A 12,518-nucleotide genomic window follows, 5' to 3' on the forward strand; every position below is an offset into this window, starting at 1 on the left:
GATTGACTTCAATTTAATATATAAATTAATTAAAACATTTACAAAACCAATTATTTTGCAATATGGTTTTTTTTTAAGTGCTGCACCCACCTCAACTTTGATTCCAGCTTGGAAGCTTATACCATCAGGGATTGTGGTCTGGAAGTCTGCTATGGTGTAGAACTCTTCCTCAACCAGGGGAGCAACCGGTGGCTTGGGGAGGTGTGTACCACGTGGCTGTGGAATGTGAGAAAGAAGCATAAAAAGGTTAACTTTTACTTTCCTATATAATAAAAATGTGTACATCTGAGATTTTAACTGGATCTCTTACAATAGTAAGATCTCTACGTGGAGGAGGTCGGTGTCTTAATCCCACTTCTGTGGAGGAAAAACATTTAGTCATCAATCATTTGGTCAATAAATAAGGTGTACATTTGCAAAGCAGTTTTATTTGTATTAATTCATATTACACAGGGTTTTTCGGCTTAGAGTACTTGTTATGCTCACTGCAGAAACTGTAAGCTAGAGTTAATCACTACCTTGTCAAATACTTCAATGTATCGTTTAACGTACCATAATATTTTTGTATACTTCTAAGATTGTGTGTACGTTTTTTTTCATTACAGACAAACAGCTATACATCATATCGAGTGATGGAGCAGCAAAAAGTATAAAAAGCAAAGGACAATTTATATTATTTGAAGTTCACTTACTGAGTTTGTTCTCAGAAAAAAAGGACAGTCTGTTTTCTTTTTGGCTGTTGTCTTGGTTCTCTTTGGCTGCATTGTTTTGTTGGTTCTGCTTAGAAAGCCCATCTAAGTCATTGGTGCTGGCATGAGCAGCAGCGCCCGCTGTCTGCTTCTGGCCCTGGAGGTCGGTCTTCTTCAGGTAGGAGGCCGGGGCCCAGCCCTCAAGACCCTGATACCTGAGAGGGGGAAAGATGTGGTTTTAGAAACACTGAAACTGGCTGTGTTGACCTTACAGGCTTGAGGTGGTTTGAGGTTAAGTATTTGTTTTTCCTTTATCATTATCTAAGCTCTGATGTCCCATTTCCAGAGCTTTTCACCCATCATTGATTTATTACCTGATCTTCCACCAGCCCTCCAGGTTCTTTTGAATCACCTCGACAATCATGCCTCTCTCCAGGTCGATCTCATCTTGGTCCCTGGCCGAGTACGGGTAAATCACTGTATACTTCTCATCTGCATTCATAAAAACACAGTTTAGTTAGATATCAGAACTTGAAGTCTGTCTTTCTGTACACAGGTTTACACAAGGCGGAGCAACAATAAATGCAGGATAATGGTATGGGAGACAAGGAACACAGTGGCAGACTCGGATTGCAATGGCTTTAAGCGTTTTGAAGTCTAACTGAGTTTAAAAAATATAAACGTGTTGATATTTGTAGACAGTGAAATTGTCTGTCTGTTTAAAAAGGTTTTAAAATATTTTCTCATACCAACACTGTTACTATGTAATTTAGGATCAAAGTGCTTCAGATTTACATGAGCTAACTGATTTGAATGAGGCAAGGCTTGAGCAGCGAGTAGATACACACATGTGCAACACACAAAACACACAAACATCCTCCACAAATATTAAACACAAACAGGACAAACGTGCTACTTCTATTATGTATTATAGATATTTTTTGTAGAACTGGTTTAATCAGATGTTTACTTCCTGTTAACGCAAACTATATTTTGTTCAATTATCAGAGTGAAATAAACAATCTACTTTACATGCAAGGATTCAATTTGCATGCTCCGATCTGTCATGCAACACACATGTCATGAATACAAATGGACAAACAAACATGCACTCAGTTGAGCATGTGCACACACACATTGAGAATAGGGGGAGAAGAAAGGCGTGCGCTCCACCTTGCCCAAAACCAGTGCCGAATAGATCCCCTAATGTCCTGCGACGACCCATGTGCCTCGGCAGTGACCAGAATCTCCGAGGCACTGACATCCCAGCACAGTAAGTGGGGCAAAATAGGAAGTGAACGTTATACACGCCATCTGAAGGATGTTTCTTTAATCTTAATTGAAAGTATTTTCAGTACTGGCGGGCCTAGTATAACTGACACTCTCTTAGTATATATTTTTAAATATTAGTGTCACTTAATCAATCCATACTTTATGGTATATTTAGTTACCTCTGATTCCCTTTTCCAATCTGTATGAACCAGCACGTTGGTACAACTATTAGACCCTGCTACTGTCACAGAGGGTTTTTATTGTATAACCTGTTCTTTCAAGAATTAGTTAAGATCTGTGAGGCCATCTTAGCCCCTATCATTATTATATTATTATATTGCTTTTATCCAAAGCGACTTACAATAAGTGCGTTCGACCAACAAAATACAAACTTGAAGAAAACGGAATCAAATAAGTACATCAGGTTTCATAGAGCTAAAACATTTCAAGTGCTAATCAACTGGCTTTAGATAAGCCAGCCCTTTATTAGTATATAAGTGCTTTGTTAATAGTTCTATCGCTCGAAGTGGAGTCGAAAGAGATGAGTTTTCAGTCTGCGCCGGAAGGTTTGTATCATTGTCTTAGGAGTATCCTTAAACAATACTTATTATTCCTTGAAGACTTGCTGACCTGACTCAGACTAGCATAAGGACAACGTCATCATACTTTATTGTGCTTTGTACTTGCCCTCATTGCAAATGTATTTGCTTCATATCAGTGAAATAGATGTTGTAAGGATTGACTCAAGGGCTCAGACGGTACAATACAATATATGTCTTAAACAAAGACTATGGTCATTAAACATGACATTTGTTCCCCACATCTGCACATTTTGTAACCTTGACTTCTGCTACTTTTAACATATGGTGTCTTGTGTGTGCCAAAGACGTGGCACTCAAAGTTTTAAAAGGAGTGGGAAAATGACAGAACAAAAAGGTTATTTATTATTGAACTTCTGATAGCTAATTGGTAAGTAAAAGTGTACACATACAGTTGGGTTAGAGAGTTAAATATAGGGTCTCTTTTATCTAATCATCTACTTTAAAGAAAAAACATTATTTGCAACAAACACCACCCGGAAGAAAAAAGTGTGTGTACCTTCTTCCCCTGGAATAGTGAAGTCATCAGGGTCATCCTGTGCCTCAAGACAAGTAGCAGGGACCCAGCCCTGGGCATCATCGGAGCTGATAAACCACCAGCCTAAATGAGAAGAATGGAAAAAATATTGATATACAAGATAGGTTGATTGATATCTACATTACTAAGGATTTTTGGTAATTCACCATTAAAATGTGTGATGGGTCTTTATGTTTTTCCTAATATACTCATTACACAGATGTCACTTTTCCACCCAAATGTACCCCAAATGTTAGACTACTCTCCATAAAGATCAGGGAAAAAATGCAAATGAATACACATTTCCATCCACTACAATATAGTAGTAGTAGTCGGATGCATCAAGATAAACAGTTGGTGGCGATACAGTGCACAATCTAAACTTACCAGACTCATTTTTTTCAATGACCTCCACCACCTGACCCACATGCAGGCTGACCTCAGAGCTCTCCTGCTTCTCATAGTCTGTGACTGCCACATACTGGTCGAGGAGGAGAGGGTCTGCTGCGGAGGAATCTCCTGTTAACGGGAACCAATCGGAACAGAGGCTGGTTAGCTCTTTTTTCCTTTTCTCTCCTTTGTTTTAGGCTTAGGATGATATCTCAAGACTGTAAAAAAGCCTCCACTCAATTCCCTCTGCTTTTCAGGGGGGCTCTTTGGTCATATGTTAATGTGATATTTAATGAATGTCCATTAATTTGGAATCCTATGATTGCATCTGTGCAGCTTTGAGATATTGACCTTTAGAATGTCTTGCATATCACTGACTGAAGGGGATATGACCTTTTTAAAATGTCAGATGTTATACACACTCTCCAATTTAGGCATGATGTTTTCAAACCAGTCAAAATGCATAATAACTACTTTTTGATGATTAACATGAATAATTTCAAGGTCAACATTTCTGCCAAAGCGTTTTAATAAAAAGCTTTAAGTGAGGAGAGGCTTATCTAGATTATGGGGATTCACCCTGGCCTTGACATGTAGCAGACGAGGAAGCGGATGTGATTGGAGAAATGGAGTTAGGGAAACCGACAGAATAAAGAGAGTAGGAGAATAGAAGTGAAGGTTATGGATTTAGTGTAGAGGGTTAAGTCAATCATCAACATAGCTTTGACAGCTTCCACAAAGAATCAAACTCACACCGCTAAGAACCTCCACCAGTGTTAGCACCAACAAAGCCTGGGTAAAATCCAATTTAACACACGCAGACTTAACCAGTAGCACACCTTTACATCACTATGGCTCATTTCTCTTAATTCATATGAAGAAACCCAGATAGATGACATATAATTACAGAATATGTTGGTTGAAACATTTTGTTTACTCAAGGTGCTGATTGACACCTTTTAAAATAATGTGTTTGTAACACACACACCAAAAAAAATCCTTTTATTCCTTTATCACTTGTATATATTTTCAATCAATATGTTGTCAATCAGAAGTTTAATATTAGTATTGCAAAATGTATTCAAAGCTGAACTGGAGGAACACAGGTTAAGTGAAATGTTATGCAAACAACAATTAAAATATGAGGCAAGTTTTTACCTTGAAGATCCACTTGGCTTCCAAAATAACCAAAGTGACCCAAGTAAATTTACACACAATACGTAATACACTAAAGGCTCTTTGGTTTAAACTATTTATATCTAAACCAACCAGTAACAATACTTCTCCCTATAGAGCTCTGCAATGAAGAATTATTGAAAATGACTATCTCTGTACATTTCTCACATGTAAGTGTACAGTTAAAAATGCCATTGTCTTTACTCTTTCCTACCCCTGTCGCATTGCAACATACTTAAATGCATCCAAGAAATGAGCCACCCAGGGTGTGACAATCAAACACTATATACTAAAGTTACTTTACGGAACCATTTCAAGCCCTAAGCCTTTAACCTGCCCAGGCCGGGGAGGAGGGGGGCCACTAGCAGCCTGCTGGGTCACATGACCAAGTGTTTACTACCTCGGTTTAGGAAAGCAGTCGCTCTCTCCACAATCCCTAATGGAAAGGAAAATGAGTGAGAAAAAAAACTGAAAAGAATGACAAGGAAAATTAAATAAATAAAGAGAAGAGAAAATATAAACACAGACAATGGAAAAATTGATTTCCATAAACAACACTCCAGGAAAACATTTCAGACAATTGAGTAGAAATTGTCCACGTAGCAAGAACATTTGGGCTGGTGGAATAGATGTCTTTCCTTTTTGCGTGTGTAAAACAATATGACCACTAGATGGACAGTAATGTCAAATGATAGGGTGAATAACAGATGAATTGTAGAAGACATGCACTCCTTTTTAAAATAATACACGGAAGTTGTGTCCTATCAAATCAGCGAAGTTACTACTGAAGTACATGATCCTATTAATCCAATTGTTTAAAATAAGTTAACAAACCATAGCCAAGGCCACGGCCACCTAACCCCCTTTTTAATTGGAAATACACAAATATAGATGTGTCTTACCTGATTTCTTCTTGCTAATGGGTTCCCTGAAAAAGAAAAGACATCATGCCATTACTAACAGGTAATATCAAATCAGTTTGCAGACTTTAGGAGATACTAATGAACAACAAATACTATTATAAATATGCATAATAATTCACATCAGCTTATGGGTGTAAAAAAAAAGGCTTTAATAATTTGTCAGACTTGTTTTACTTTCAGTGTTTTTCCTTTTAATCCACATGGATTAAATAGGACATTACGTATTATTTTTGACTCCAAAGTTGATACAGTAGGTTGTTGTATACAGTATATGCATTTACATCATTATACTACTAATTTTTTTAACCTTTCCTTTTAATTTTCAGTTTAAATATTTGCATTGAAAATCAGCACTTTTTTTAAACATTTTGAATGGATTGAATTTGATCAGTCGTTGAATTGTTTCATTTGAATTTGTAATGTGTCTTGCTGCCATAGCACAACACTACCCTGACTACAGCAAATCATTACAATTTGCTAACACTATTGTAACAATACACATCTAAAAAGATCTGCCTCTCCCTCCGATGCCGGCCAATGTGAATGAAAAGCCAAGATGAAATGTGATCTCTGAAATGCAGTCTGATGGTAAATTCAATAATCTGCTGTGTCTGGTTTAGACATTAGCCAGATAAATAGACCATCACTCCACTGCAGTATTCAATGTCCAGATGCACTGTAAAGTCAATGGTGGCTAATACTTAGCATGTCCCTCCCTCACTCAGACACTCCCTCTTTGTCATCTTAATATTCATCTGTAACTTAATGGCCTTCCTTTTTCCATCTCACATCTTCCGAGGTAGCAGTCGGATAATCCAAAAATCAGCTCCTAACGTCTAACCCTATCGTCTATTCCTTGACCTCTGAGTGAAACGTCACGGGGTTAAGGGATAGTGGAGGAGAATTCAAAAGGACTTAGGAGAAGAGACTGCGGTACTTTAGAGAATCCGACTGCACTTTCACTATCCGACGTGTTTATGATGCGCCAGCGGACGTCATAAATGTGCGTCTGCTGCTGTGGGGGAACTATGGAAACTACAGTTTTCTATAGCGGACTACAACATGGATGTTCAATAAGAACGAGGGACTACTGTAAACTCATCTAGAGACTCTGCACCGTGCTCTGATGCTGTTGTTTTATGCTTTATGAACGTGGACAACAGAGAAACATATTCTTCATGACCAAAGTTGGAATTGAAATAAAAAAGGAAAGTGAAACTTATGCTCGTCACCCTCTCCTCCGGTCCATATTAATACAAATGATCCCAATACGTATGATTGTATGAAAAGATCTTATAATAAATACAAATGTATTTATTATATACGTTAGTCCTTAACATCTATCACTGTGTATATCACCATTCAAACATCTTTTAAAAGTTGAACAAACCCCAGCTCAGTGAAATGTTGACTTTATTTGATAATTTCAGTAAAAACTAACGTTCATATTTCTCTTTTTGATTATAATACTGATGAACGTTCAAAACAAAGCACTTTGGCAACTTACCACATACGTTTTAAAAAGCTTAATAAGCACCGTAACGTTCATGATATCATTTCTCGGTCATAATCGGTTATTTCCGTGAACGGCCGACTGTTGTGTCACGGGAAAATGCTGCGGCTGCAAGGCATTGTGGGGCAGCATTTTCTCCTCTCCTTTCGGTGAGGGAGGCCCAGTGGTTCCTAAGCTAAAGGAGGTTATAAAGGAAGTTTGAAACCGCCTTTCCTATCATCTAGAGCAGGGGTGTCAAATTCAAGGCCCTGGGGCCAAATCCGGCCCGCCACTTCATTTGATGTGGCCCACAAGAGCTTGCAAATAATATAATACGTTTATTCAGGTCACGTGCCGCTTTACAGGAGCACGTTGCTCATAAACTACATGTCCCACAATGCATCTCATTTTGTGAGATGCGCACTGCAATTACTTACTCGACTTCTGCTTTCAGGCATAGTTAATTATGAAGTTATTACCCTATCCGATAATAATCCAATGCAGAGGAAATATTGTAAAATAATACATTATTTTATATATATATTATTTATATCTATGTATATTTATATAGTCTTAAAGTTACCACCGGCCCTTTGAATGCAACCATAATTCTAATGTGGCCCGCGATGAAATTGAGTTTGACACCCCTGATCTCAAGAATTCGAACGGCACTTATCATGGCTGCCACTGAGGGACTTCCGGGTCATTTCACTCCGTTAGGAAGGTCCCTAAGCTAAATGGACTATTCGACTTCAGCCCATGTCTCCTTAACTCACTCCTTCATCTCCCTTGATCATTTATCTAAGCGACTACTGCATCTCAGTTTCCCTGCGTCAACATGAGCTCTTCCAGCCACATAAAGCTTTGTTCGATCTGCAGACCGTTAATTGCAGAGGCTTAAGTCTCAATAAATCTATACCCATAAGCGTGCCCATTAATGTACAATAAAAAGTAATCCCCAGTAGGCCAAACCAAAGCAACACTAATGTTATGGATCATTACAGAGCAGGGATGTGTGTGTGCACACAGTATGTGTTGTATTCTAGGTATGAACCAAGCTGAAACCACCAATTTTTACAGGCTCCCACTGCCTGTTAGCATCTGGCATCTGTTAGCATCTAGCTTTCCTGCTCACAAACATTTAGCCATCCCCGCTTATACAAGTAGTAGATTTAGTTGTCTGTGGAGGCCAACTCCCACCTGTCGAGTACGGCTGTACTGAGGTGTTTTTCCTCCGGAGACGTCGCGAAGAGACGGAGCGGCTCCACCTGTTGCTGCCTGCAATCTGCGATCTACGGAAGCCTGCTCGTTGCGAAGAGACGGAGCGGCTCCACCTGTTTGCTGCCTGCGATCTGCGATCTATGGAGGCCTGCTCCCGCCTGTGGAGTGCGGCTGCACTGGAGAGGTTTTTGCCCCGGGGTCGTCGCGGAGAGACGGAGCGGCTCTACCTGTTGCTGCCTGCGATCTGCGATCTACGGAGGCCTGCTCGTCGCGAAGAGACGGAGCGGCTCCACCTGTTTGCTGCCTGCGATCTTCAATCTGGGCCTGCTTTCCACCGGTCCTGGTACTGCTGTTGCAGAGGCCTGCTTTCACCCCGGGGATACCACGCTGCTGCTTTCGTCTGTCCTTTGCTGCTGTGCTGATTTTGCTCCAGGAACATCGCGGATTCTGTGTGCTGGTCTGGGAAAATGGCCCATATCGGGATTCTGCTGTGCCTGTTAACTATTTTGGACTATGAGAAGATCTCTAGTCATTCTGAGGAGTCTACTGGATTCAGGTCTGTTCTGCCACCCACAGTGGGCATCCCCTGCAAAGGTTCGGATGTGTTACACAAACAATTACCGGTTGCCTTGTCACAGTCAATCTGCTCGACACAATATGTTTGTCTTTTTTGTTTTCCTGCGATGATGGTTCTTCAGGACTGCTTCTTAAGCTCTAATCACACTCTCGCAGACTTTTCCAGTGATTCTAAAGTAGATGACAATGTATGTGTGTCGCTTAAGAGGAAAAGATGCCTGTTTTTTTTGTTGTTATTACGATCAGGAAATGTACAACCTAACCCTGGTCCGCCCAGTAGTAGTAGTCAGATCGCTACTCCTGCTGATTTTAAAGCTAGATCTGGGTTGGGTTTCATCCACTTGAATGTGCACAGTCTGTTAGGTAAACTAGATTTTGTCCGTATCTGGGCGAGCTCGACTGATGCTGATGTCATTGTTTTATCAGAAACATGGCTAAATAAATCTATTTTGGCCTCTGACATTGCCTTAAATGGTTATAATGTGTATCGTACCGACCGGCCTAATAAAGGTGGTAGCGTTGCCATTTATGTTAAGAATAAGTTCAGTGTAACCACATTAGTTTCCACATCTATCAGTAAGCAATTTGAATTTTTAGCCTTAAATATAGAAGTGGCAAAGGGTCAACAGGTCTTGGTCGTGGGCCGTTACAGACCCCCCTCAGCTGTCAAAGATTCCTTGTCTTCGCTAGCAAATCTTTTATCGCAGCTAGACTACAAGGAACTAGTGCTACTTGGAGATTTTAACTGGGACTGGTTAACTGCAGTGTCAGAGGATTTTAAAACCTTTGTATCTCTTTAAATGTTACTCAGATTGTTGACAGTCCTACTCGCCCTAATATTAAGTCCCCAAATAAATCCTCCCTAATTGATCTCATTCTAACTAATATTCCCTATAAATACTCAGCTGTGGGAGTATTTGCGAATGATCTGAGTGACCACTGTGTTGTAGCCACAATTAGGGACACAAAAGTCCAAAAGGTTAAACCACGTATTATCTTCAAGAGAGATATAAAACATTTTGTGGAGCAGGGTTTTGTACATGATCTGTTTGGGTTTGATTGGGGAAAAATCGATTTGTGTGCTGATGTTGAGACTGCATGGTCTTATTTTTATCTTGGTTTTATGGAAATTATAGATAGACATGCACCCCTGCGTACATTTAGAGTGAAGGGACGAGACAATCCTTGGTTTTCTGCTGAGCTGTCTAGTCTCCTGCATGAGAGAAACAAGGCCTTGGCAAAGGCTAGGAAATCAGGCTTAGAGGTAGAATGGCTGCGTTTTAGGCATCTAAGGAATAGCTTCACTTCACATATCAAAAGTGCTAAATCTAAATATTATCTGTCAGTTACCACAAAGAACCTGAACAACCCTAGACAATTCTGGAAAGCCATAAAATCGATATCCACCGGTGATATCCGTAATGAGCTACCTCCGTGCCTTACCACAGCATCTGGCACTATATCGGATAGGGCTACCATGTTCAATTGTTTTAATGAGCATTTTGTGTCCTGTGGCTCTCGGTTTCATTCTGTTTCTAATTCTGCTTCTGTGAACACCACAGTCGGTGACACAGAACAATGTGGTCTGGAAAACCCTTTCGGTTTTACTCCTTTTACTGTTGATGTTGTTCGTGAAGTCTTAACCAAGCTAGATCCTAAAAAGCCGGCTGGTCCGGACAACGTAGAACCTTTCTTTTTAAAGATAGCTGCAGATTTTATTGCTCCACCTCTTACTACTCTTTTTAACCTCTCTCTCAGCACAAACAAAATCCCAAAAGTATGGAAGTCAGCTTATGTCCTGCCACTACTAAAAGGAGGGGAGGCCACCTTATTAAACAATTTTCGACCCATCTCTAAATTGTCAGTTCTGGCTAAGGTTCTTGAACGCCTAGTGAGTGAACAAGTAAAGGAGTTTTTATGTACAAATGACATCCTGTCTAAACATCAATCAGGCTTCAGAAAGCAACATAGCACCATCACTGCCACAATGAAAGTGGTAAATGATATTACGAGTATTTTAGATAATAAGCAGAGTTGTGCAGCTCTATTTGTTGACCTATCCAAAGCTTTTGATACCGTCGATCATCGCATTTTGAAGCAGAGGCTGGTCAGTATTGGCATATCCAGCCATGCAGTGGGGTGGTTTGTGAACTACCTCTCTGAAAAGTCCCAATGTGTTCAGTTTGATGGGCTGTCTTCTGAGTGGTTAAACATCACTAATGGTGTACCACAAGGTTCAGCCTTAGGTCCGCTATTATTCTCTATCTATATTAATAGTTTAGGTGAAAATGTCGAAGGAGCAACCTTACATTTTTATGCGGACGATACCGTTATGTACTGTGCAGGTCCCTCGATTAACGAGGCTGTTTTTAACATTATTCAGGCTCAGCTCTCTGAGCTTAAGCTTCTTTTAAATGTGGATAAAACCAAGGTAATGCTCTTTTCTAAAGCTAAAGCTAAAAATACACCGGAGACTGCTTTGGATATTGTAACTACGCAAGGAATACAACTTGAAGTGGTTACCTGTTACAAATACTTGGGTATCTGGCTTGATGATTGTCTCACTTTTAAATTGCATGTAAATAACCTGCTTAAAAAGCTGAGTGTTAGGCTAGGCTAAGTCCTGTTTCTCGCTTGAGGCCAGGAAAAGGCTAGTCACTGTGACCTTTTTACCTGTGCTGGATTATGGTGATTTGTTATATATGAATGCACCTGCCAATTACCTGAGCAAGTCAGATGCTGCGTATCACAGTGCACTGAGATTTTTGACAAATTGTAAAGCACTGTACCCTGTATACTAAGGCGGTTTTGCCATCACTTACTGTACGGAGGCTCAGTCACTGGTACTTTTTCATTTACAAAGCCATGTTGGATAAACTACCATCTTATATCTGCTCCCTGATCTCTCTGCGAATTGAAAGTACTTATTGCCTGAGATCGCATGCTGTGGTTTTATTAAATGTGCCAAGTGCTAGGACTGTCTTAGGGAAGAAAGCGTTTAGATGTGCAGCTCCACTAACATGGAACAGTCTGCAAAAAGAATGGAAAATTACCAAGCTAGTACCACTACATGTTTTTAAAGCTCGGTTGGATGCTACAAAATCAGATGCTGTTGGTACCTGTACATGTGGTTAAATATGTAAATTGTAATCCCTGTACATTTTGATGTATGATGTCCTTTTGTTGTTCTGTTGTTTATGTTTTGATGTCTTTTTGTGGAACCTACTGCTGCAGGTCTCCCTTGAAAAAGAGATCATTGATCTCAATGGGATTTTACCTGGATAAATAAAGGTTTTGAATTGAATTGAACCAAGGTGAAACCAGGGTTACGTAATGCACCGGATGCAGCCACGGACCATTTAATCGGCCTAACATAATTACTTCACTATAATTTGTTTAGGATATTAAATAAAATCTCCCAACTCATTCATATTTCTCTGAAGCTAGTTACAAAGAACAATCAAAAATAACCCTTAATGGGAACATTCACATCAGGCAACAGGGTTTGAGTCCTGAGCGGCCAGATAATGTTTTATGTGGATACACATTAACTTCTGGCTCTGATTCCTGCAGACCCATTAAAATGAAATCAATCATGTTTCTGCAGCTGGAGCCAAACCTTACAGGTGCAAACATTAGACGACTCATACAGTATTATTTCAA

The 12,518-nt window shown here is 39.8% G+C and overlaps 1 protein-coding gene across 2 annotated transcripts in view; it reads right to left on the reverse strand.

The window, feature by feature from the left end:
* sh3pxd2b (SH3 and PX domains 2B) overlaps positions 1 to 12,518 on the reverse strand; it is a 43,639-nt gene that overhangs the window by 3,326 nt on the left and 27,795 nt on the right. The window contains exons 6-13 of one of the 2 annotated variants that reach the window (XM_034099120.2): positions 5,546 to 5,571; positions 3,465 to 3,596; positions 3,060 to 3,161; positions 1,863 to 1,946; positions 1,064 to 1,181; positions 693 to 904; positions 311 to 357; positions 91 to 216 (exon numbers count right to left, since the gene is read on the reverse strand). In XM_034099120.2, coding sequence (XP_033955011.1) covers positions 91 to 216; positions 311 to 357; positions 693 to 904; positions 1,064 to 1,181; positions 1,863 to 1,946; positions 3,060 to 3,161; positions 3,465 to 3,596; positions 5,546 to 5,571 — 847 coding nt within the window. The remainder of the gene's footprint in view (positions 1 to 90; positions 217 to 310; positions 358 to 692; positions 905 to 1,063; positions 1,182 to 1,862; positions 1,947 to 3,059; positions 3,162 to 3,464; positions 3,597 to 5,545; positions 5,572 to 12,518) is intronic. The other variant, XM_034099123.2, reaches the window with a different exon arrangement.

Source organism: Pseudochaenichthys georgianus, chromosome 14 (assembly GCF_902827115.2).
Source record: "Pseudochaenichthys georgianus chromosome 14, fPseGeo1.2, whole genome shotgun sequence".
NCBI classification, from domain to species: Eukaryota; Metazoa; Chordata; class Actinopteri; order Perciformes; family Channichthyidae; genus Pseudochaenichthys; species Pseudochaenichthys georgianus.